At 38.1% G+C, this 25,355-nt stretch overlaps 1 protein-coding gene across 2 annotated transcripts in view; it reads left to right on the top strand.

Moving 5' to 3' along the window:
* The window catches only part of Reln (reelin), a 439,528-nt gene that overhangs the window by 314,385 nt on the left and 99,788 nt on the right, over positions 1-25,355 (top strand). For both annotated transcript variants that reach the window (XM_005377236.2, XM_005377235.2), the window contains exons 21-27: positions 6,327-6,519; positions 7,786-7,898; positions 13,872-14,009; positions 14,942-15,128; positions 20,761-20,966; positions 24,048-24,219; positions 24,646-24,846. In XM_005377236.2, coding sequence (XP_005377293.1) covers positions 6,327-6,519; positions 7,786-7,898; positions 13,872-14,009; positions 14,942-15,128; positions 20,761-20,966; positions 24,048-24,219; positions 24,646-24,846 — 1,210 coding nt within the window. The remainder of the gene's footprint in view (positions 1-6,326; positions 6,520-7,785; positions 7,899-13,871; positions 14,010-14,941; positions 15,129-20,760; positions 20,967-24,047; positions 24,220-24,645; positions 24,847-25,355) is intronic.

Genomic DNA, 25,355 nt, shown 5'->3' with positions numbered 1-25,355 from the left:
GATGAAGGCAGAATGAGCAAGAGCTTTTGACCGCTCACTCTGGCCACCTGCACCGTCCAGAATGGAATGGGCGACCAGTAACAGAGGTACACTAGAGAGGCCCACAGGAAGATGAAGAAAGCCAGGGGCCTCCTCACACTGCAGACCTGAGGTGTGAGCGTTGCAGTGCAAAACCACCTACTCAGATTACAAAGGCAAAGTTACAATCTACATAATTCAGAGTGTGATTTTCATATTTTTGCTTTAGTGGGTTTTTTTTGGGTTTTTTTTTGTTTTGTTTTGTCTTGTTGAGACAAAGTTTCATTATGCAGTTCAGGCTGGCCTTAAACTCACTTTGTAGCACAGGCTGACCTCAAACTCATAGCGATCCTCCTGCCTCAGCCTCCTGAGTGCTGAGATTATACGCATGCACCACCACACCTGGCGCTTGCTTTAGTCTTTAATGGATCAAGATTGCAAACAAAAATGAGTACCTCGACAAATTTAAGGAGGTAATTAATCGGCAAAGTTTAATATGATTTGTAAAAGTTGTGCTTTAACAGTAAAAATGTCCATTGGACATTTGCAAAAAGTGATTATGAACTAGCTCAGAAGCAATGTCAACAGACACCAATGAAAAGAATAAGACAGGATTAAAATTGTATATTTCACTGCTTAAAAATTTTACACTGGAAATTGGGGGTGGAAAAATGTTACAGCAAAACTGTGAAGAACTGATACAAGTCAGTAAGGAAAAATTTAACCCTGTTTTTAAAAGTGGGTAAAGTACATGAAAAACTTCCCCACTCTTATACAAAAATAGAAATAACCAATAAATACAAATAGCTTTTTAACTTCTGTAGTAATCAGAAATGCAGATTAAAAGGTGATAGGCATAAAATATCTAAGATGAAAAGTGTTGTCAATGTTTAGAAATGACAGACACTAAGAACTGTCACCTCAGTCACTGTTGATGTTCCTGGTAAATATAACGTGATGCCTTCCTTTTGGAGGAAGGCTGGCATTTTCAAATTTTACAACAAGCATTTCTAGGAATTTATTCTAAGGAAATAATTTGGCAAGTGCACCAAGTTACACAAGGATATGTATTATAGAAGCATTGTTTATAACAGTAAAAAGTGGACGTAACTTCCAAATTTTTCCATACTTAAAAATTGGCTTTATTCATTAAAAATGATAATATCTAGCCATATTTTTTCACAGAGAAACAGATTTGCTATTTCAAAATTAATTTTAAAATAAAAAAGTGTGTTTAAATATGCAAGCATAAGAAAAAATGTGTAGAAGTATATCAAAATATTAACAATGGTCATGTCTAGACAATGGGATTGTGAATTTTTTACTTTTTAAAGAATGCTTCTCCTACATTCGCAGGTTATTTTTTCTAATAAATGTAAAATTTGTACAATTCACTAAAGTAGCATTATTCTGTTTTGAAATACAATATCACAGAACAACAACTAAGTTAAAAATTTTGTCTTTAATCCCACAACATCAAGTTTTCCTGTGAAATCTAGTAAAGATTTGTTGATGTTACTTAGCCCGAAAGAGGATGACATCTGAGAGGCTCAGATTCATTCACGTCTCCTACTAATGGCTAGAACATCTGAATAGTGTCAAAACAAAAATACCATTGTACGGCTCTTTTGTTTCCCTAGAAAAGATTTCTGCAAAGCTGTTGTTTTCTGTGAGATTCTTGGAAATAACACAAGATTGCGTAGATTTATAAGAAATGTAAATCTTGATACAGTGTCTTCTTTTGTGCCATATTCATCATGAGATTTCAGCCATATTAACTTTCTAACCAATTTACTCTTAAGAAGGTGAGATGATTTGTCAAAAATGGTTCAGTCCCTGGGTGATTTGGCTGTGTGACATTCTTGCTTTTAAGAATTCTGTGGCCCGAGTATTCTGCCACTTGTTTTGGTTATCTCTATCTGCCTTTATTTAAAAGAACCTTTTTTGTGGAGACAGAAGAGAGACCCTAGAGGAAAGAGGAAGTGATGTAAGGGAAGAGGGAAGGTCACCTTAGAACTTTGCCTCTGTCCATTATAGCGTTTAAGTAGCTGTAGTTTTGTAAAATCTGCCTGCTCCCCAGTTGAGAAACCTCACTCGTATGCTCATTTTATTTAACAAACATTCTCCAAGAGCTTTCCACGGCATGACAGAATAGGAAAGACTTCAAAGTAGAAATCGGAGACCTAGAGTCTGGCTTGTTAGCAACTGTGTCTATCAGTATGTCTATGTCTATGGTATAAGTCCCCATCACACAGCATTAAGGGTTCCCTGCAGGTCTCCCAAATGGCCTGGACTCAGAGGTCAAATGAGATAATCCAGCTGTTGGAAAAGCACGGTGCCCACACAGTGTGCCTCTGTGAGATGCAGGCATGCTTCTGTCTGTTGGGCTCCAGAGAAGAGTAAGATAAGGTTCCTACCTGGCTGAGAAAGCAGATTCTTGGCAATACCTGAGACTGAGCAAGGGCAGGTGGGCGTGCAAAGAAGCTTTACTGCAGACCAAGTATAGAACCACAGAGACGCAAGCTGGAGTGTTATCCACTTGACTGGTCATAGAGGAGCATGCCTGGCCTTCTTGGAGGGAGAAATACAGAGAGATGGAGAGATAGTTTTGTCCTAGTGGAAAGAAATATCCCCTTCTCTCTTTAAATCTTGTAATTAGATGCAGGAACTTTTAAAGATTATTCCTTGATTTTTGAGGCTCCCTTGCAAGTCAACATGAATAAAGCTAAGCCTGATTCCCAACGCATTCTGTCTCCAGAATTTCTCCCAAAAATGCTGATGTGAGCCGGTTCTTTTCCATTCCTATAATTTTTAACAGAATAGAAGTTCAGCTTCATTTTTGCCTTTATAAACATATCTTAACTTCAGCAAGCAGCAAAGAGGAGCAATTCTGTAAATTAAAGGATTGCAATGTGTGAAATTCTCTGGCCCCAAAGCCGCAGCTGAGTGTGAACATTCAGGCAGGAAACAGCTGACCTCACATCACTGGCTTTCAGCTGCCAGTTTTGAACAAATCAGAGACGGTCAGGTTTTGGGGCCGGAGTGTAATGCACGGACATCCGTGTCTTTTTTGTGCTATTTTGTCTCAGATTAGGGCATCAGGACGGACATCACATAATTTGATGGACCATGACAGGTGTAGTAGAAATGCATCAGGTCCAGGTTACCACAAAAACAAGAAAGGGCTGACCATGGCATAAACAACAGTCAGGAGGCTTATTTGTCATTTTTAACAAGCAATCTTAGGATAGATCTAAAGTCTAGGGCTGGTGTGCACCTTAACAAGGCCATCAGGGGTCTACGCTCTCTGCCGTCTGCTCCACAATCTCAGCAGGGTGGATTCTGTGCCCTCTCGTTCCATTATGGCTACAAGATGAGCTCAGTACCACTGGAGAGTAAGGAAGACGCAAGGAACAGCAGGCTAAAGTCATGGCGGCCAATGACATCACCGCTTTTTAAAGACGGTCATAAAGCCAAATGAGCAAACCTGGGTAGCATCTTTCATGTATGTCTCATTGGTGAGAACTCATTGCTGGACACATGGCAGCTCTGGACCCATTGCTGGAAGGTGACCAGGGAGAAAGGATGTGACTGGCAGTCGGATTCACCTGCCCCAAAAAGATCCGCCCAAACAGGAAACACCAGTTGATTCCACCAGTTGATGGTATAAGTGCCGGGCAAGAGTTTTGTTGTCATTGTTTAATTGCCGTCATTTTGCTCACTTGTTATTTTGTACAATTCTAACCCTGTTTCTTTCTTGCTATGTTGACACTTTAAACATCTGCCATCGTCGGAGCACTGTGTGCTTCTCGGGTTTGTGTACTTCCGTTCTTCAGCCAGGTTCACGATTAACTTCGACCCACACAAAGCTTAGGTGCTGACAGTGTGCGTAAAGCGCAGCTTCTGTAAAGAAGCTCCTGCTTGTGTAGAGAATTATGAGGGCAGTAAACCATCTCAGAAGGGAGGAATTTATAGGAGAAAGATGATAAAAATAATCTTAAAGTCTTTCAGAAGTGTTGGGGTTGGAGTATACTGAGTGGTGGAAGCGAGATGCTTTCAGTGGTTCTGGGTCACTCGCACATGCTTCAAATCAGGTGCAACCTTGTGACCTTGCGACCTTGCGACCTTTCAACCTTGTTCTATGACCGTGCTCTGCATTTTTCTCTCAAGACACCCAGAAGGCATGGTGCATCTTTCAGGCAAAAACAGTTTAAATGATGCCTCCTTCCCCTAACAAGGTGCTAGAAAGAGCACTAACCCTTAAAGGTAAAAGCAGCACTTGTTTGTCAGAGGAAAAAAAATTCTTGGAAAGCCTGCTTTGCCTACTTTAAAATACCATGGAAATGATATGTATGATATGAATCCATGCCTGTATGGTTCACCACTACTTTTGTTCCATGCTGATTTCTTTTACTTTGCCCTATTTCTAAGTACTGCTGTGTGTACATTTGAGATTGCATCCTACGTACCCTAACACACAGCCACAATTAAGGTTTTATGTCTTTAATATTACAGTGCAATTATGTAATAACTGAAAGTTGGCAATTTGTAAATAAACTATAAGCAAATTTTATTTAAAATTGTAGATATTTTCCTTTCCTGATCTTAGGGTGGTAGGTAAGCTGATAGTGTGTTGATACAGAGGTTTAAAAGTCCAGCGAGGCTGATTTCTCATTGAACGTTACTGGCCCCATTTCTTCCTCCGTTAAAAAGAAATAATCATGGCTGCTGTGCAGAGTTACTGTGGGCATGGGACTGAGGATGGTCATGTGGATGTTGTGCCTAGCGCAGTCTTAGGACTCGGCCTACACTCAGTAAATGATGGGCACCGTTGTCAATAATTATAAATACCTTGTGGCATCTGTTTTGGTTTTTTCTGAGACAGGGTTTCACTGTGCGGTTCAGGCTGGCCTTGAACTCACAGTGACCCTCCTGCTTCAGCCTCTTGAGTGCTGGGATTACAGGCATGTGCCAGCGGCCCCAGCCTTGTCATTTCTTAATGGAATTTACAAAGCAAGGAGTACTGAATATGATTTTTCCTTCCTTTTATTGAACATCATATAAAAGCAGAGGTCAGGATGTTTTTCTCTAGTGATTGTGCAAGTATAAAATCTTAACTACAATTACTCATTGTAAAGTAATCAGTAATTACTCATTGTTGAGAAAAGATTCTTACCTTGTATAACCCTGAATTTAAGTCCATTGTGACCCCATATATGGACAATATTCCATTTTTGAATAACATCTTAATCTCTGCAAAAAGCAAATCATAGTATTCTGTCTTTTGTTGATTCCACAAAAGAAAGTTAAGAAAGTATATTAAATGCATCAAAGATTTCACAAAGTACTGCAGTAGCTACACCCTCTGATTACTAGAAGTTACTGCTGAACAGTGGTGCTGGGCCTGCTTCGGAATGGCAGAATTGGGCGCTGGAGTGGACAAACCGTAGTGCAGTTCATCCACAAAATATTTACATTGACCAGTGTAACTGTAGTACACATGTACCCATATTTTACTCTTCTCTGAGAAATTACAAATTCTTCGAGAAATTTTCTGTAAGAAAATAATTTTACCTACCTTCAGATAGTTTACAGTTATGATTACATAGGGCTCAATTGGGACACAGTAAAACATCTAAATTTGACTGACTGAAGATACAACAATTAAAACCACATTAGATGTTTTCAGTAATTAATGCACGAGCATTAAAAACTCTTTGGAAAATAAGAAAAGCACAAACAAAATTTGGAAACTGTTGAATTTCCCACCACTAAAAGTAGCCATGGTAAATATTCTGGTCAATATTCTTTATGCATCATTTTGTGCATATTTTTGACATTTATTTCATAATATATGTCTAATCTAATTATATTATCTTCATGAATATTTGAAACATGAACAATATTACTTAAGCCTTCTATTCCTCCTTTTTTGACGTGAGATTTCTACCAATTACTATTATAACTAATCCTATAATATTTATCATGTTTATAAAATTGTCTCTGAATTTAAAATTATTTCCTTACAATAGATTCCAGGAGACGAGATTAATGAGAGTGATAAAAGAATACCCAATTTCAGATACATTTGACAACTATGGGTATTAACTTTTTTTAAGTTACTTCTTTGATAGATTGTTTTAAATCTCATTTATTAGATTGGCTGAAATCCATTCCACAACTTGGCAAGGTTTAAATAATTTCATGCAATGAAATTATTTTGGCACACAGTACAAAGTGAAGAGCTGCATTTTTCTCAGATACACTACTGTTTGGAATTTTCTGATTCCCTCCTCTGTGTCGTTCAGTTTTACAGGAGACTCTAAACTGGCCTCAAGTATGCGCTATGTGGAAACGCAGTCCATGCAAATAGGGGCGTCCTACATGATTCAGTTCAGTTTGGTGATGGGATGTGGCCAGAAATACACTCCACACATGGACAACCAGGTGAAATTAGAGTACTCAACCAACCATGGCCTCACCTGGCATCTTGTCCAAGAAGTAAGTATATTGTTTCTAAAGCCTATGATCAGTAACTTCTTCCTTTTTACATAAAGTGATTGCAACTTTAAGGTTTATGTTTGGTTGAAAAGAAACATTGTTATTTGTAATTTAAAACTGACATAAAGAAAAATAAATTGACATAAAGGATTGAATAGATATCACATTGTACACTGTTAGATATCAAAGATGTATTTGGAAATTAAAAACATAAATAGTATTATACCAGTCAGTACTTACCAAAGAATAGATTTAATGCAAGGTATACAAATATATAAGAATAGACAAGATAGGCTTACAATGGCCACCCACAGAGTCAGGTGTGGAGAAGTGCAAAAGGGCTGTCTGTGTGCTGGAGATCTGAAGGATCCAGTTGAAGGCCTGGAGCCCACTGCAGTGTCACATGTGAGTCTGTAGCAGGAGGCCAAAGGATCTGCGATGGGAGGCTGAAGTGTCTGCACTTGAACCAGGAGATGATGTCCAAGGTGAAGGTAAAGACTGGCGCTCCCCAAAGAAACAAAGGCAGCCTCCCTTCTTCCTTTCCCTTTTTATTCAATTCAAGCAGCAAGCCCATTGGTTGGTACCACTCACACTCAGGAGTCTTCTGTCTGCAGTAAATCCCTTCAGCCACACCCCATCACCACACCATGCTGATCCAGTTTAGTTGGGTGTTTCTTACTCAAGTTGACACAATCAGTTCATTACCACAGGTAATAATTTAAGTACTAGAGACTTCTATTCCTTTGCTCCTCTTCCTATGTAAACATGTTCTTCTTTCCCTACAGTGTCTTCATCTTTTCCTTTTCTAGGTCTCTTTATTTGTAGATAGACTATATAAAGAATGTGTTATCTCTTGACTTTAGATACAAAAAGAAATATAGATCCAGTCTCTTGGAATAAAATTTATTTTTTCATGTATACATTAATAATCTGGCACTGCTATAAATACATTCCTGAAACTGCATTAATAGAATAATTTTACGAAATCCTAATGTTATAACAGGTCAAAAATGAATCCTAATCCATTTGTGTTTGTATGTGTAAGAATTGGTAGATTTTTAATTCCATTATGGCTTCTCATTTATAGTTATTTCCCAAATGTTCTAGCTTTGCTGAAGGAAAAGTCATGGATTACATCCGTATCACCAATATTAGGATTATTGTATTAGATTTCTCTAAGGTGTTTTGCACTTGTGGTGAGTGGGCCAGCCTATTTCCCTTGAGGAAACAAAGCTGAGTTTGATTTTTTGGCTAACTCTCTTTCAGGAATGCCTTCCAAGTATGCCAAGTTGCCAGGAATTTACATCAGCAAGTATTTACCATGCCAGTGAGTTCACACAGTGGCGAAGAGTCATAGTACCTCTTCCTCAGAAGACTTGGTAAGAATTGACATTTTTAGATACAGTTTTCACTTTGACCTTTACTGTCTCTGTTAAGATAACTTGCATATGAAAATCAGTTAAGAACAATGGCAAGATATTTATTCTTTTTTTTTTTTTTCACTGTGCAAAAGTCCATATCTTTCTTTCACACTAAGGATATTTGAAAAGAAAGAGTAAATAAAATCCAAAAGGTACAATAGATACTGCAAAAGGGATAGAAATTGCTGAAAGGGAAGGAGCAACTGGGATGAGAAAAAGGAGAAAAAAAGAAGGAAGGGAAAAAATGTATATACATGTATATACACAGGATAGCTGGGATAATTGTACTACTAACTTCTACTGGTCTATTGAAAGGAACAGTTAATGCTTAAATTTTTTTCTTCCTTTTAATTTTTTTTGACCATGCTTATATCTGGTAATCTGAACAGCTAAAGACAACAATATGCAATATAACCATTGTTGAATTCCTATCATCTTATTTAGTGAAATTCTGTATCATTTATAATGGTTTTTTTTATCATTTTTTATTCTCTTTTAAAGAATAAAATAAAGTAACATAAATAAACATGAAAATTAGATTTCCCCTTGTTGTAACTTCTGACCATCCTTCTTCATAAACTTTTCTCTTTATAGAACTTAATGGGCCAGCTCCTTTAGGTTTGACTCCAAAAAGGAATGATATAGAATCTAGAAATTCAAGTATTATGGATTGCAAGTTTTTCTCCTTGCTACAAAGCCCTATGTTTTATATCAAAAACTTAACATACACTTTTTTCTGTAGTCACATTATTTCAGTAACAATAGTAATCATTCTCCTGGAAGCAGAGGTCTCAGTAAACATTTGATAATATGGAAGAAAGAAAATAAAAAGCATAATCATTTTTTCCCAGACATTATATTGTTGCTGTTTAGGTTGATCAATCAATCCAATCCAATATTAGGAGGTAGAATTCAAGAACTGGATGCAATGGAGAGAATTTAAAGCCCAGAGTCAGGATGAACTTGCCCAAAGAAAAAGCTGTGAGTGGAAATTAGAAGGCCTGAATTCTCAGTATAGTCCTGACACTTTTTAATTAACCGCATGATCTTTACTATATACAACCTTTTCAAGGCCAATTCTTTATGGATGTAATGAAATGTTTTAATTGGATAATCTTAAAGGCCTCCCACAGTCCTAGAATTCTAAGATTCTAGAAGGTGTACAGAAGACAAAACATAAAAGAGACAAGTATTATATTTTTCTGTGATATCTGCCTTTCAGTTTTCCTCCTCTGAAGAGAAAACTACTAAATAAACCCTTCTCAGATTATTTTATGTGAGTTTGTCTCTACACAAAAACAATTTACATAACAACCTAGAATAATTCTTACACTTTTGAATGAAGATTGAATTACTGTGCTATGGGAGAATGGTACCCTGATTATTTTAAAGGATGTGTCATTATATCAGGTGAAATAAAATGCTTGAAATTTGATTTCCACCAAGCTTTTTTATCTACAACCTTAAGCCATTTCCTAGATATTCTATTGATGCTTTGTATAACAAGGTTTTACCTTCTACAGTGCTCTGTTTGTTTATATCTACTGCTGAGAGTATAATCAAGACTTTAATTTCAATGACATTTCAAGCGTATAGCAGTAAAGGTTTATACAAAACAACACATCAAAAAAATGAAATACTGGTCATCCTGGGTGCAAAGTAACTGAGGGGTTTTTTTCAATATTTTACAATTAAGTACATTTATCTCATTCTTAAAAAAAGTTGGTAAGTTGAACATGGTAGTACATACCCGTAGTCTCACCAACACAAGAGAATGAGTCAAAAAGTCTCTCATATCCGTGAACTCTTGAACCCAGGAGCTGGAAACCACCCTGGGGCAATGTCTGATGATAGCACCCTGTCAATAAATAAATAAATGAATAAATAAATGGAACAAAATAAGTTAAAAAAATGAAAATTGCCAATTGCTATTAATGTGTGGTACGATTTCAAAATTATGGTAAAATAATATTGATGTGCTTTAGAGATGCCTTTTCATCCATAGAAACTTTATGAACTATTTTCTCAGTTGTTGTAGTTTAAAAGAATATCCCAAAAAAGTATTTTCTTTTTCACAAAACTGTATACAAGTTATTTTACTCTCAAGTTGTACATTACACTATTATTTTTTAGCTGAAAACATGATGCTAAGAAGTTGAAAGTTTTAGTATGGTTAGAAAAGTTAATTCTCATCAATGCTAATTTTAAAAAATACATTAATCCTTAAACTGTAGATCAAACATAGAACCTGCCATCTAGGAGTCATGCTCGTTGAATGTTGAGAAAATAAATGTAGCTTTAATGCAATGTGCCTCCATTAGCTAAATCAATATATCTCATTTTGCAAACAAGAAAATCTACTCATTCTTTTGAGTATTTGTTTTTAGTCCCATGTAATAAATAATGTAATTTTGTTTCTCTCAATTTCCTTCAAAGCCCTGGAAAAATAAAGTGAGAATATTTCTAAAAACATGGCCCATTAGGATAATTACTTTAGCATTTCTACTGACTAGTATTTAAACTAAACGTTATTGATACAATTTAAAAAATAGTGTTCACCCATCTGGGTCCTATTTATTTCACTTATGAGTGTGGTCTCTAGTTGCATCCATTTACCTTCAAAAACCTTGAGATTATCTTTTTTAATAGCTGAGTAATACTCCATTGTATAAAAATACCACATCTTTTTTATCCATTCCTCAGTGGATGGGCATCTGGGTTGTTTCCAAGATTTAGCTAGAACAAATTGTGCTGCTCTAAACATGGTTGTACATATATCGCTGTGGTATGATGTCTTAAATTCTTCTGGACAAATACCCAGAAGGGGAATAGCTGGATAAAGTGGGACTTTCAATCCTAGTTTTGTTAGGAATCTCCAAATTGATTTCCACAGTGGTTTCACCAGTCCATACTCGTGATACTGGTATGCTGCTACTATTCTATTTGTTTGTTTCTCATTTACTACTCTCTTTAAAATTAAAAAAAAATAGTATTCAGTTAATAGTGATTTCTGTAACCAGTTTTGGGATCTATAATGCTTAAAGGTTCTACTACATTTATTCTCCTTGGAATTCTTAATACTCAAGAATGTTCATTTCAAACTTTCAGAAATAGTATTCCATTGAAGGAAAGGAGTGCATTTCAGTTTAAGGCAGTATTATTTCTTTGGCCAAATCTTTGTTCTGCTGTTTGATTCAAACATACACACATACGAACTGAATGCATATGAGTCCTTTCTAATGTAGTCCTTGTATTATCAAAGATCTGTTACCTTTGGAAAATGTGCTGGATGGAATGACTTAGAGTGGAAATTTCAAATGTATACACCTGTTCAGTGTATATGAACTGAACATTTGTTACCCCGTGAAAATTAATTTTGTTTTTATGAGAGATATTTACATAAGAACAGGGCCTAATGAGACCTGAACAGCTGTCAGTTGTTGACTTCACAAACAAATCAACACCTAATGACTGAATGAGCTTTGGAATAATGGGTAAACATAATTACAGGAACTCTAAAAGTGGAAAAGACAATTTACTCAGTTTTCATTTACCTTGATTCCTAGGGTAACGTATCAGGAAATGCCTCATTGCCATTTTATTTCAGCCTTGAAGTTTATATGGGGGAGACATCAAATAAAGACTCAAGTATTGTTGCATTGGAGAATCCATAGAGTTTGGGTTCTAAATCCAACTCAGCGTCATGTCACGACCCACACAGCAGTTCTTTCTGTTCAGTCCAAAATGTACAAGATCTTCTTAGATTACTTAGTTGAGAGAGAGAAAGAATTGGCAAATTAAATATTTATCTTGAGGGCGATATTTAGCAACCATGCAGCTGCAAATCAGTGCGATCACACCTTGTCTTCCCACGAGTGGCCACCTGGAGTTTGCTCACACAGCTAATTTCTTTTTCTCACCAAAAATTAAAACAATATTCAACCTGTTTCCCCTATCAGCACACTAAACTGCAGGTTGGATTTAGATGGAAGAGTCCACTTTTCGCTTTTTATCTTAAGGAAGTAAATACCTTTTTCCCAGAGATCATAAAAGGTGTGTGAGGGTTAATTTACTTAGAAAAAATTGGGCCGTGTCTGCGCGAGACTGTTAAAAGCATAAAGAAACCAGGAAATCTAGCATTTTAATACTGGAGGTAACAAAACCTCAAAGTAATGTATACCATAGGTTTTATGAAGGGATCTAAATATAAAGGAAATAAGCTGTCACCTTGGTCAACATACCCCTAGAGGAATCATTATACTTGGGAGCTGGAAGGGATCTTAGAAATTAGTTTATCCAAACCCTTTAGTTGAGAGGTAGGGAACTAGAAGCCCTGGAAGGCTTTGATTTCTCACTGAAGGTCACAGAGCTGATAAATTGTACAAACTGGTACATTCCGTAGTCCGTTACCCTCTAATGTGAGAAACAGGCTGCCCTTTCCTGACCTGTTTACCCATTTGCTGACTCATTTATTTTTTGAGCACTTACTTTATTCCTTTTCTCTGTAAACTATTTAGACAAAGATCCAGTATCTCTATCTCCAAAAGAGTTCACTGTGTATCACCTCTGTATCACTCAGATTGTAATTAATCTTTTAAAAGTGGGGTCAACTCTTCCTTTCATGATGAAAATGGTGCATATACTTCATGTACTTCTATTCTATAGGGCTCTGTGCTCTAAGGCAGGCTCTTCTAAAAAACCATTTCTTAATGGGTGGTGGCCAATTCATTACAAACATAAATATGTTATCCTAAAAGAGGGGCTGTATATGTCCCTCTGTATATCCATGACGAGCTCAGATATACAAGCAAACCTGTGGATTGTATGTAGATGAGCGAGTCCTGGAATTACTATACTAAGGTTAGGTTGAAAATGCAAACTGTTAGCAACAGATCACTGGTAAAATAAACAATGAAACATGGTCTGGATTTTAACTGTCTGTTATGTACTTAGGGAGTGCTTAACCTGTGCAACTGATGCAGAAGAATTTCACGGGTCATTCAGAACCGTTAAGATCAAATATGTCTGTAGGTAGCATACTTGGGAGTGGTTTAATCAATGGAATTGAGTTATCCACAGTAATTCTGCAAATTCCCCTTGAGTGTGTATTATTTTGTTTAGCACTTAGACTAAAAAGAACTAACCACAGTCCCTGAAAATACCTAATGGTGAAAAATATACTATTATTTTAAAAGAATGTTATACAGTAGTCAGTGGCTGGAAGCCTTCTTGACATTGCTCCCAAAATATTCTTTTACTTGGACTTTGTACCTGGTTTCATTGAATTAAGGTCCCCAACATTTTTCTTTGTGTGTGGATTGTTTCAGTTTTCTTATCCACTTAAGATCCACTTACCCATATAACTCAAGGAAGTTAATATTACAGAAACAAGCAGAATTTAACATCCAGATGGTCCTATTCATGTTATAGTACAATATAGTATATCCCCTCAATCCTAAAATAATACCTCCCAAGTTTATTCTTTTATATTAAGAGCTAATTAAAAGTTTTCCAACAGCTATTGATGTGTTCATTGTAAGAAATATATTACTCTTAGGTAAACATCTTACATTTTCAACTGCAAAAAACAAGCTCAATTTAGTTGATATCTTTATTTTTTTTACATGTTCCTGTTTACTTTTCTTTTTCTAGCTTCAAATCTCTGAGCAACAGCCCAAACTACTGATAACTTGTGTTTTAAAATGTCTCAAGTGAACTAAGCTTGAATTGTATCAAATAAAGCCAGATTTCTTTTTAGCCTTCATCTTGATAGGATTGTTGAACTGTACCATAATTAAGAGAAATTAAACTAAATAAAAATGATGGGCAGCTGAGTACAAGGTCCAGAGACGTAGTTCTCTCACAGATGTCGAACTCTGGCACTCTGTAGAACCACGCGACACACTTTACATTGCTGTCCCTCACTTCTAGGTCCAGTGCCACCCGCTTCCGCTGGAGCCAGAGCTACTACACAGCCCAGGACGAGTGGGCACTAGACAGCATTTACATCGGGCAGCAGTGCCCCAACATGTGCAGCGGCCACGGCTCGTGCGACCACGGCATGTGCAGGTCGGTGCTCCACAGAGGGCAGTCCATCCCTTGCCCCTGGGATTTGTGTCTGTGGGCGGGCCACAGAGCCTGTCCTGAGTCAGGGGCTAGATGACACCTAACAACATAGCCAAAGGACCACACACCGCCTCTCTGTTCCTACTTTCAGTGTATAAGATATTGTCACATTAAAATAAGTATCGAGGGGGCTGGGGATTTAGCTCAGCGGCAAAGCGCCTGCCTGGCAAGTGCAAGGTCATGAGTTCGGTTCCCGGTACCAGAGAAAAACCAAAAAAAAAAAAAAAAAACAAAAACCAAAAATAAATAAATAAATAAAGTAAGTAAGTATCGAGCTATATATTCTGAATCTCAAGACGAGATCTCCTGGGTTTCAATTTCAGAGTTTATTTAAAAGGTCCTTGCTAACATTTCCCATTTCTCTGTGGACACTCTTAAAGTTCTCCCGCAGCACCTTACCAGAACTCAAGGCTGTGCACACAGCGAGAGGCGGTTACCACTGATGCAATGAGGGGGGAGCACACTGCAGTACGTCAGACTCTAAAGAGACGTCATTTAATCAGGAAGAGGAACTATGAAAGGTGGTCAGGGTTACGTGTTGGATCAGTGTGTGACTTTTTTGAGGCTATGGGAAAATCCCGCTATCCTTTGCTCCCCATGAGCACGCATGCCTGTCCTTTTTGCTTCTTCCTTGATGCCTGACTTCTGCCTTTATGTCACTTTATCTGATAAGAAAGGGTTCTGTCCATTTAGGAAGTGTGAAAAACTGAAGGTTGTTGGTACCACACCATACACACAGAATACACTGTACGGAAAATTCTGCAGTGAAGGATGAGTGCTGGGGAAAAGCAGGACACGGGAAACGTCTCGGGTGGGACAGCCACAGCCTTGCAAACGAGCTCCTCCCTTGGTTCTTCGGCCTTGTTCTCCCTTAGGTGTGACCAGGGATACCAAGGAACTGACTGCCTCCCAGAAGCTGCGCTTCCTTCCACGATTATGTCCGATTTTGAGAACCAGAATGGTTGGGAGTCTGACTGGCAAGAAGTTATTGGGGGAGAAATTGTAAAGCCAGAACAAGGATGTGGGGTCATCTCTTCGGGATCGTCTCTGTACTTCAGCAAGGTATGACCCAGAGCTGGCTGGATGTCAGAACACTGGCCAGGTAATGTGTGATTGGTCCATGTGACAGCTCTACGTGCACTGGTATGGAAGGAAATGGTTTGACCGTTCCCTGGATTCCCTGCTTTTGAGCCGGATGTGTGACATCTGTCCCCCCACTACATCTTGGCCCACTCTTGTAGTGTCCTTTTTGTTTGGGATTCATACAAATCCAGGTTAGGCCAGCATAAAATTCCTACCCCTCTTGCTCTTAATTTAGAACCCGCTGCTTTGCTTCCCTCCAGCGGCTGGTAGGTTTGTGTCCCGAGGTCTTTGAGTGAAGCAGGCTCCTGGTCTCTTCTCACCCTGGGCTTTGGAAAGCTGGAAATATGCAGCCCTGGGATGAGCAATGAGCAGGGTGGGATTGGTGGATTCAGGCATTGAGGACAGCGATTCTGGAGCCAGACTATGTAATCCAATACTGTTGGATTATAACTTATAACTTAGCTGTATCAGCTATAAAGAGGGGGCAATAAGAAATCACTAGGCAATAAGAAATCTAATCACTATGTAGATTAAATGAGTTAGTATTTGCCAATCATGTAGAACAGTCCCTGACCTTAGAAGGTACTTCCATAAGTATTTATTAAACCTGTCCATCCGTTAGTCTCGGGAATAAGATTGGAGGGTGGAGGAATGATGCTAAGGTCAGGGTGTACAGGGCGCTGGCCAGCTTCCCATGGTGACAGACAGCTCAGGTCCTACTCTGATTCTGTGGTGACTGCTGGTGGCATTTGCTGATGTGCAGGACTCTGCCTGAAAGTTTTCATTGCAGCCTTCAACTTCCCATGGGGTGGCACCGGATTTGGGCAGGCAGATTGGCAAATGCTAACTGGGCCTGACCTGTCCCGGCAGGATCACGGAGACTGAGTCTCTTGAATCACCCTCAGCTCCTATTGCTTGGGTAGGGCAGGACAGAGGGAGGCACCTCCATCTCCTCTTCCCTACAGTGTAAGCAGGACGTTCCTTTCCATTCTGCTCCAGTTTATCTCCTTATTTAGTCTTCAGAAGGATTAGAGGGAGGTTCTACCTTCAACCTGAGGAATATGTCTAACCTGAATTACTGGCAGCTCTTTTAGAATGTGGAGGATTTAACACCCTTCTTTGCAAAAGGGACTACAGCCACTGATTCTAGTGCAATTGGAAATGTCCCACTTTACGTCATGTAACAAGCAGACAGGGGTGGGTGGTGTACCATAGGGCTGATATATATTGCAGACTGTATTTGGGCAGAATTCCAAGAAAAAATAATTTATGCAAGTGCAAAAATAGGTACAGGTTTTGTTGTGCTACAGGTGCAGAACAAAGAATCAGCAAGCAAACAGGACAAAAAAATAACAGAAAATCCAGAATGGATTCCACTTAGTAGGATTTCCCATGTACTGACATTGAAGGCCCCCGATAGTGACTGTTAGAGATAGAGTCAATACGTGATCAATATACTTTTTGTAGATCTGGATATGCTATATAATTGGGGAGAAATAGTCTTTGCTTGTCATAAGCATTGATTTTACAATAAGATAATGAATCCTTCTCAAATATGTAATCAAACACCCTGATCAGGGTATGCGTACATGCATGCACACAGATTTTAAATATGTTAAGGGTCTGGGTTCTCTATCAGTGCTCCTTTTACTTAATTCAAGACAGTCTCTGGAGTCAGACTCCCTGGGTTTTGTGTCTGTATTCCGAAACTCATTTATTGGTTCATCTGACAAAGATATAACATCTCCATGTGTGTCCATTTTCTTGTCTATAAAGTGGGATGTTGAGAATAATAATTATATTAATGCAGGTAAAGAACCAAGGATAATGTTGGGTACATACAAGGAGCACAATAAATGCTAGTGTCATAATTCTATTTTATGAGAGTAAGCTTCAAACTGCTATCACCACATGTATATATAATATTCCCTGCCATTAACTTAAAATCATTATTTCAAAATAAATTTATTCAGATCTGTTTAGTTCTAGTGGGGAAAGCCACTTTAAACCAAAAGGCAGGAAACTGGGTCTCTGCAATAAAAACTTAAGCCGGGCTTGAATGGACCTGGCTTCAGAGATCTCAGTACCCAGAAATACCCACAGAACTTTCTGCGGGAGGGTAGACTGTATTTGCCATCACCATGAAAGCAGACCCACAGTCACAGAGCTCTAAAGGAAACCTGAGGAGTTGGGGTGGGGACAGAAAAGTTTCACTTTAGCAATCTCAGTGTCCGGGGAGGAACGGCATAGTTTGGCAGAGAGGTGCAATACTTCTGAAGTGGAGAACACGCAATAACCCAACAGGTTTTTGCTCACCACCCTAGATTAACTGATCTATGAAGGTACTTCCGTCTCATCGCTTGCCTTTCACAAATGTTCAGGATGGTCTCCAATATTCCTGTATTTTTGTATAACTTGTATTTGTTTTTCAAACACCAGTGTCTGCTCCACCAAGGAGTTCAGCTCGTCCTCCTCACCCAAGATTCTACCAGCTTCCCCCGCCCCCTCTGCTTTCTCACCTTCCATCTTCTCTACGGGCAGATAAACCTTTCAGCTGTGTCCGTGAAGCTCTCAAGAGCTACAGCAAACTGTACTTGTATCTGTTCTCAGAATTCCTCTCTCTTTTACAGATATATTTTATGTATATCTTTACAGTACCTAGCGAAATGCAGCGTCCCACTGAGCTGAATTCTAGATAAAAGGATCAGCTTTGAAATGCATGCCATGCATCAGGCGTTTCTGAATCAATAAATACTCTTAATACTAAACAGGTGGAAGAATTAGGAACTGACTGTATTGCCAAAGGGGGCTTAACAAGTAATTAGGATGTGGTCTGCATCCCTTATGTGTAATACCGCCTCTGCCACAAGCCTATGAACTCCCTTCACGGTTGCTTTTGTAACACAAGCTCTTCCACCTGGTACAATTAATTGCTGAAGAAAGGAATGGATGAATAAATGAAGTTAAGAAAATTGGAAAGCAAAAAGAAATTCTAAAGAAATGACTACTCTTAAATATAACAGCATTCTTTGTTTGTAGCAGCATTTTGATTAAGGAAAAATTAATTTTTTGGAGGTTTTGTTGTTATAAAGTTCTACATCCTGAAAGCATTTCTGTTAGATGTGGTTTATTTTTACTAAATCCTTGAAGTAGTAAGCCATTTTAATCTAGAACTTGAGGGCAAGTTGTGGGTAATTTTCACATTCCAGTAATGAGGAGATGCTTAACCTTTTACTCCAACACACACACACACACACACACACACATACACACACACACACACAAACTACATACACACTACACACAAATCCATTGACTGTAGTTTCACAGGGAAACTTCAAATCATCTGTTACATCAAATTCTAAATTTTGACAAAAACTTTGTCACAAGCCATTTCCCTTTTCTTTTTTTCTTCCTTTAACACAATGTTCAGCGTTTCAGGTCACCAAACAAAAGAAGATTATTTGTGCTATTCTCTAGGAAAAAACACTTTCAGTGCCAAACTAAGCATTTGTGTGGTAGTTTCCACCGTTTACAAAAATGCTTCAAAACGCTTTCCAAACCTCTGTCTTAGAAAAAGAAGCCTGTTCTGTGCATTTCACAGCGGAACCATCCTTCCAACGAGCTAATTGTGATAATTGGATTTGATAATTCTACTCATCCTAGCTGTTTATCCTTGTGGCTCACTTCCACATGCCAAGTTTTTCACAGACTTTGCTAGATTCAAATTAACCTGCTAGATTCTTCTTCATCTAAAAATCATTTCTCCCACAGTGAGCTTGAGGTATGGGTCTCTGAGTGCAAGGGTCTCTCTGGTGTTTCTCACTTGTGATATTTCAAATCAACAGTAATAAATGAAAGCATGTATAACAAGTTGAAAATGTACATTACTTATAAAATGTCCTCACATACATAGTTAAAATTGAAACTTTCAAAGAATGGGTTCCTGTTTCAGAATTAACTTGAGTTCTCATTTTTGTGAACATGCTTGTTTACTTTGGAATGTCTTAATTGGCTTTTATGTCTATTAATAGCAGTGTACGCTTTTAATTAGCTCCAAATATTTCCCCTATGACTCCTAATAACTGAAACCCTTTCTAAATGAATTTAGCAGATTAGAGTAGGGTTCACATTATAAATACAAGGGTCTTGCTAAACTGTGTACACTATCTCAGTTTTCCTAGCCAACTTCTAATTGAACTCCTTGTGAGCTCTCTGAGACCAGCTCAGAGAAGTCCGTGGATTTGCTTTGGCTGAATGTGTTTAGGTGGAGGAGTCTCATAAGCGAATGTTCTTTCAGTCCCCTTAGCATGAAACCATTTACACACAGCAAGAATGATGACCCCTTTAACCATGTACATCTAACACCTCATGCATCGGGTGTACCAAGTAAAGGAAGCAAGTTATAGGATTTGAGAAAAGTTAACACTTTCGAGACATAAAGAGACAGGTGATTATACAAAGCTTATTTAAATGATCCTTCACAAGCTCTGCATTGGAGAGTAAGAAATGGACAGACGAACCAGGAGCCTGAGAGACTGAAATACCCTCATTGTGTCCAGGACTTTCCATGCTCCCCGTTTCACTTTAATTCCCACGGGAGAGGAGGACCAGAGCTGCTCCTTTAGGCAGGTATACAATGTGCTAGGCAACTGACCTGTCATACGTTATTTCACTAGTGGTCACAAGGCTCAATGAGGAAGGTGTTACTACGCATATTCTCTCTTTGAGGAACAGAAAATCTCACAAAGGTCACATAGCCAGCAAACAGTATGGATCACGGGCTGAGATTCAGACACAGCACCGGCTGACTTCAAAGTATATGGTCTTTCTTCTCCATTACTCTGCCCGGTGGAGATTTACAAAGCAAAGATTGGAAATGTTTTCATTAAAATCAATTTCGCTTTATTTTTTAAAAATTTTTCAAGTAGCCTTTGATATCGTGAGAAATTCTCATGGGGTCTTATAACTAAGTCATGAAAATCAATGAAGAAAAGATTGAGCCAAGGAACAGTTACCATGCTGTTATGGTTGATACGTTGTGTCAACCTGAGGAGTCTAGAGGTTTGGCTAAGTGACTCAGCAGTTCTGCATCTTGGGGTGAGAAGTACATGCCCTTACCCTTCTGGGATGTTGCTCATTGTGTCAATTTGAGAAGTTTAGAAGGTTAACTATGTGACTCAACATGGAGCCAGGGTGCTTACTTTGTATTCATCCTGAACCTGTGCAAGAGGAGGGCATGGAGATTATGTGAGCGCTACATGCCCCCTGGGTGGGGGTAGCCTGCTTACAATATAAGGGAGGGGAACAGGCTTGCTCTTCTCTGCCACTCCTCCCTTTTGCTCTTGTTGCTTTGACTACCTTCTGCCACCATGAACGGTTGCCCTCTGCCTTGTGCCACTCTGCCTTGGAGCCAGCAATGAGAAAAAAGTAACCAAAACACATATCAAGAGCAGAAACTGATAAGTGGCTCCAGCTGCTCCTATTACCAAAAATTGGGGACAAATCTCCTCCACATGGTGCCAACATGCTCGTGTGAATTTGAAACTAAAGAGCAAAATGCCAAAGAGCTTGCAGATGACTGATGCTGCTTCTTCTGTCCTCTGGAAAGGCTGGGAAAAGGCAGCTGGTGAGCTGGGACCTGGATACCTCCTGGGTGGACTTTGTGCAGTTCTACATCCAGATAGGCGGAGACAGCGCAGCGTGCAACAAGCCCGACAGCAGGGAGGAGGGCGTCCTCCTCCAGTACAGCAACAATGGCGGCATCCAGTGGCACCTGCTGGTGGAGATGTACTTCTCCGACTTCGACAAACCCAGGTAACCTCCCGCCTGGTGCGTCTGCCCGTGCGTTCTGGGGATGGGAAAGATTATGTTGTTGTTGAGCTGTTTCTAAAATGTTGACAGTTGCAAAAATAGACAAATTCATAAATATTTAACATGAGGCAGCCCAATGTATAAAGATTTCGTTTCATTTAAGTGATTGGACAGAAATCATTTGCATTTGTGTTTGAATTTGTTAAGATTTTGGAGGAAAAACAACTTTGACTAGCAGAAAAGCAAGGTTGATTGGCTGCTGCTGCTTCCCGAAAGAAACTCTGCGATACAAAGTTGGCCCAAACCCATTTTCCATTTGAAGATTTTGTTTTTCTTTTAAATATAGAGAGAATATGCTCCACTGTTAGATTTAACAGCAAGATGAATTTTTTTGGTTAAAAGTTCTTACATGGCTATGCCCAAATCTAATCTGAAAAAGTATATGAATAAGTCTCTACATATCAGATTTCTAAAGTTTTTCACTGGCTTGTCCCTGTCTATATTTTGATAGATGAGGAATATATATAAGAAAATGTTCCATGCAACTACTAAAGTATTCAGTGAAATGATTCATGTTTAATGATAATATCTGCAGTAGGCAATCAGTGTATTTGTGTGTATTTAAATTTAGTTCTTTGCAATTATGCAGCATTTTGAAATTCTGTTTGTATTTTTATATAAATACCATTATATAAATACCATTAAAGTTATCACTTTGACAGTGTTTCTTTATATAATCAACATTTCCACTTTAATACAAAGACAGAATTCTTTATATGTTGACCACCAATAATTATTAAGCTTAAATATATTAATATTGCTCCTATTTTGTACATTGCAACTGAATTTTTTTATATTGAGAGAAATTACTATTGAGGAATATACAGGTGCAGTTCTTACAAGTTGAATATATTTTGAACATGCTCCCTAAAATATAACTGTTTCATAAACTGAAGGTGGATAAGTTTATTGTTTTAAAATATTAGGTCTCTTAAAGGTGATGTAATTTTCCATAATATAACACACGCAGATATGAAAACACATTTCTTCTGGAGGAAGGAAAGACATCAGATGGGTGAGGCAGAAGCCGGGAGAGGGAACTGGGTGAAATCAGCGACACAACATCCAAAAAGAGCTCGCAAATGCTGGGCGGGAGATGGCCCCTAGTGAGGGCCCGAGACCAGTACAGTAAAGGGAATCAGTAAGGGTGCCAAGCTGCTCTGAACAATGATCTGCAATGATGCAAGTTATTTTTCCTAGTACTATAATTATTAATCTGGAAAGAGTTAGGAGTACAGTGAAGTGACTAGAAAACTACATAAACAAACATTTAACAGCTTCTCCAAACTCCATCTCAAATATTGTGCAATGTATTTTACTTATGGAAATATTTGTAAAAAGCCAAAAACATTCACCAGATTCTCTCAGATTTCTGTGATACTAAAATGGTTAAGAAACTCTGAGCTGGAAGTATGGGGGCAAACTCCCATTCGTGGTGCAAATGAATAAGTAAATATAAGAAATAACTTTAAAAGACAATACTGAGAATGTCTATGAAGAAACTACAGAATTTTAAGTTTTCTTCCAGAGATATAAAAGAGAGCAAGTAAAATAAAAATTTTTGAAAATAAAAAAATAGAAGAGAGCGTGTAAATGGGAAATAATACAATGTCCCTGTGTGGGAAAACTGGAAGCTGTAATAAAAAGATACCTTAGTTTATGACATAAGAACTTACTGTATATATGAAAAAAATATATTACCTATTAATGAAATAAATGATTACTTAATCAGGTGGTGATATAAAAATATGAGTAGCCACTTGGGAAATATTTGTTTAGATTGTCACTTGATATCACCAAAAATTGTTAAGGATTTATTTCAGATGGAAACACTTACTAGGTTACTATCTGAACTTGGGAAAAGATCTAAACAGTATAAATTCAGTGGAGCATTTCACAAAGGAAAGGGCTGTTTACATAGAAATACACTACATGCAAATATAAAATTACATATACCTATAAAATTACAAAAAGGACATAAAGAAAACAAACTGAGAAATATATTTGCAGCCAACATGAGAAATAATGAATCCATATTCCTGTAAGAGTTTATATAAATTATCAATAAAAGCACTAAGATCCCAATGGAACCGTGCATAAAAGGGACATGTAAGTTTAAGGAAGCGCAGATGTTCAATAAAATATGAATAATACTCAACTTGCATTAAAGAGATACCACTTTTAACAATCAAGATAACATTTTCTAATTGTAACACTTCTTGTTCTCGCCACAGGGGAACAGTGAGACGTGATGTAAAAAACTGCTATAACCCTTCCAGAAACAACTTAGAAAAATCGAGAGTCTTAAACGTGACCATTTTATTTAACCTAGTAATATCATCTTTATACTCTTATATAAATAAATAAACTGAGGTATCAAGTTGTATGCATAAGGAATTTCACCAGAGAATTATTATAGGAAAAGTTGAAATAAATAATTGCATGAGTATGCAATGAAAATTACATAGACATTAAAATGATCTCGAGAATACTGACGTGAGAATTTGCTTGTGATGCAATGTAAAGTTTTAAAGTGTAGGACACCAAATTATACATACAACCTCACCTATACAGTAAATTACACACCTCAGTGCAGTAGAGTAAGGTGGGTCATGTTTCATCTTTAATGCATATTTATATTTTCCCACAATGAGTAAGAATTCCTTTGGAAATTTTTTAAAATGCTATTTTGTTGTATTAACATGCAGATGAATTGTTTTTTCTTGATATTCCTTTAAAAAGTTATGACCGTTGTTATAGTAATCCAAAGAACTTGGTGGATCAAAGTTAGTTGAAATATTTTTCTGTCTTCTCCAAAAGATACAATTCCAAATGAAATAAACATGACTGAACTCAGCTTTCTTATAACATCTAACCTCTTGTCAGTCCAAACTTAAAAACTTTAAAAATGTCAAATGATCCAACAGAACTAAACTTTCTCTGTTGCTTCCCTTGTTATTTCATCAGCTGCGCAGAAATGCACAGCTTTTCCTTTCCCAACTGCAGTGATTTGCTTTTATGCAGATTTGTCTACCTGGAGCTTCCAGCTGCTGCTAAGACCTCGTGCACCAGGTTCCGCTGGTGGCAGCCTGTGTTCTCCGGGGAGGACTACGACCAATGGGCAGTCGATGACATCATTATTCTGTCCGAGAAGCAGAAACAGGTTATCCCTGTTGTCAATCCCACCCTGCCCCAGGTAAACCTGCAATGCTAGAACTCCAAGGAGCAGAGGATTGTAAAAGTGGGTGAGACAAAGAACTGTTACCTTCCTGAAGTAGTTAGTGTGTGACACTGAATTGTGTAATATAAATTTAAGTTTTTGTACTTAATTTTCTGTTACTTCTCTAGGCCAGTAGTTCCCAGGTTACTTAGATGCAAAAAGACTGTAAAGTCTGGCTAAGTCATCAAGCAAAATTTTAGTGTTTTATAAAGTGATTAGACAGAGTGCGCTAAAGGTTTTGGTTATGAAATCATCAGGACAAAATGTTAAAAGAAGTTAATCTATAAATTCTTCTGTATTTTACTAGAAATGCAAATGGCTCATGTCATAAACTGAAAATGCCTTTCTTGCTTTCAAAGCTGTCTAATTGCTCTCCTACCTTATTTCTATCATTTCTATTAGAACTTTTATGAGAAGCCCGCTTTTGATTACCCTATGAATCAAATGAGTGTGTGGTTGATGCTGGCTAATGAAGGCGTGGGTAAAAATGAAACCTTCTGCGCTGCCACGCCCTCGGCCATGGTGTTTGGAAAATCCGATGGAGATCGGTTTGCAGTAACTCGAGATTTGACCCTGAAGCCTGGATATGTGCTACAGTTCAAGGTATTTGTGCACAGCCATCTTCCCAGAGCAGGTTAAGGAGCAGAAACGTCTGCCAGATTTATAAGGAATTCCATGATCTTAAAATGACAGTAATTTCCAACTCTACACATAAGAAAAACAATTTATCAGGGTTTTTTGTTTGTTGGTTGGTTGGGGTTTTTTGCAGGGAGTGTTTTGGTTTTGGTTTTGGGGGAATTTTTTGACAAGGTTTTAAGACAAGGTTTCACTGTAGAGTTCAGGCTGCCCTTAAACTCACTTTGTAGCCCAGCCTGTCCTCAGAGCTCACGGTGATCCGCCTGCCTCAGCCTTCTGAGTGCTGGGATTACCAGTTTATCAGTTTTTAAGAAGACCCAAAAAATATATCATTATATTTCCTTAAATGCTTAGAGAACACTTCCACAATTAAAAATAAAATTGAGGGGGCTGGGGATTTAGCTCAGCGGCAAAAGCGCCTGCCTCGCAAGCGCAAGGTCGTGAGTTCGGTTCCCAGTACCGGAGAAAAACCAAAA

This window comes from Chinchilla lanigera, unplaced genomic scaffold (assembly GCF_000276665.1).
Source record: "Chinchilla lanigera isolate Chin_1 unplaced genomic scaffold, ChiLan1.0 scaffold00009, whole genome shotgun sequence".
Taxonomy (NCBI): domain Eukaryota; kingdom Metazoa; phylum Chordata; class Mammalia; order Rodentia; family Chinchillidae; genus Chinchilla; species Chinchilla lanigera.
Note: the sequence above shows the minus strand (reverse complement) of the source record. Positions and strands in the feature narration are given on the sequence as shown.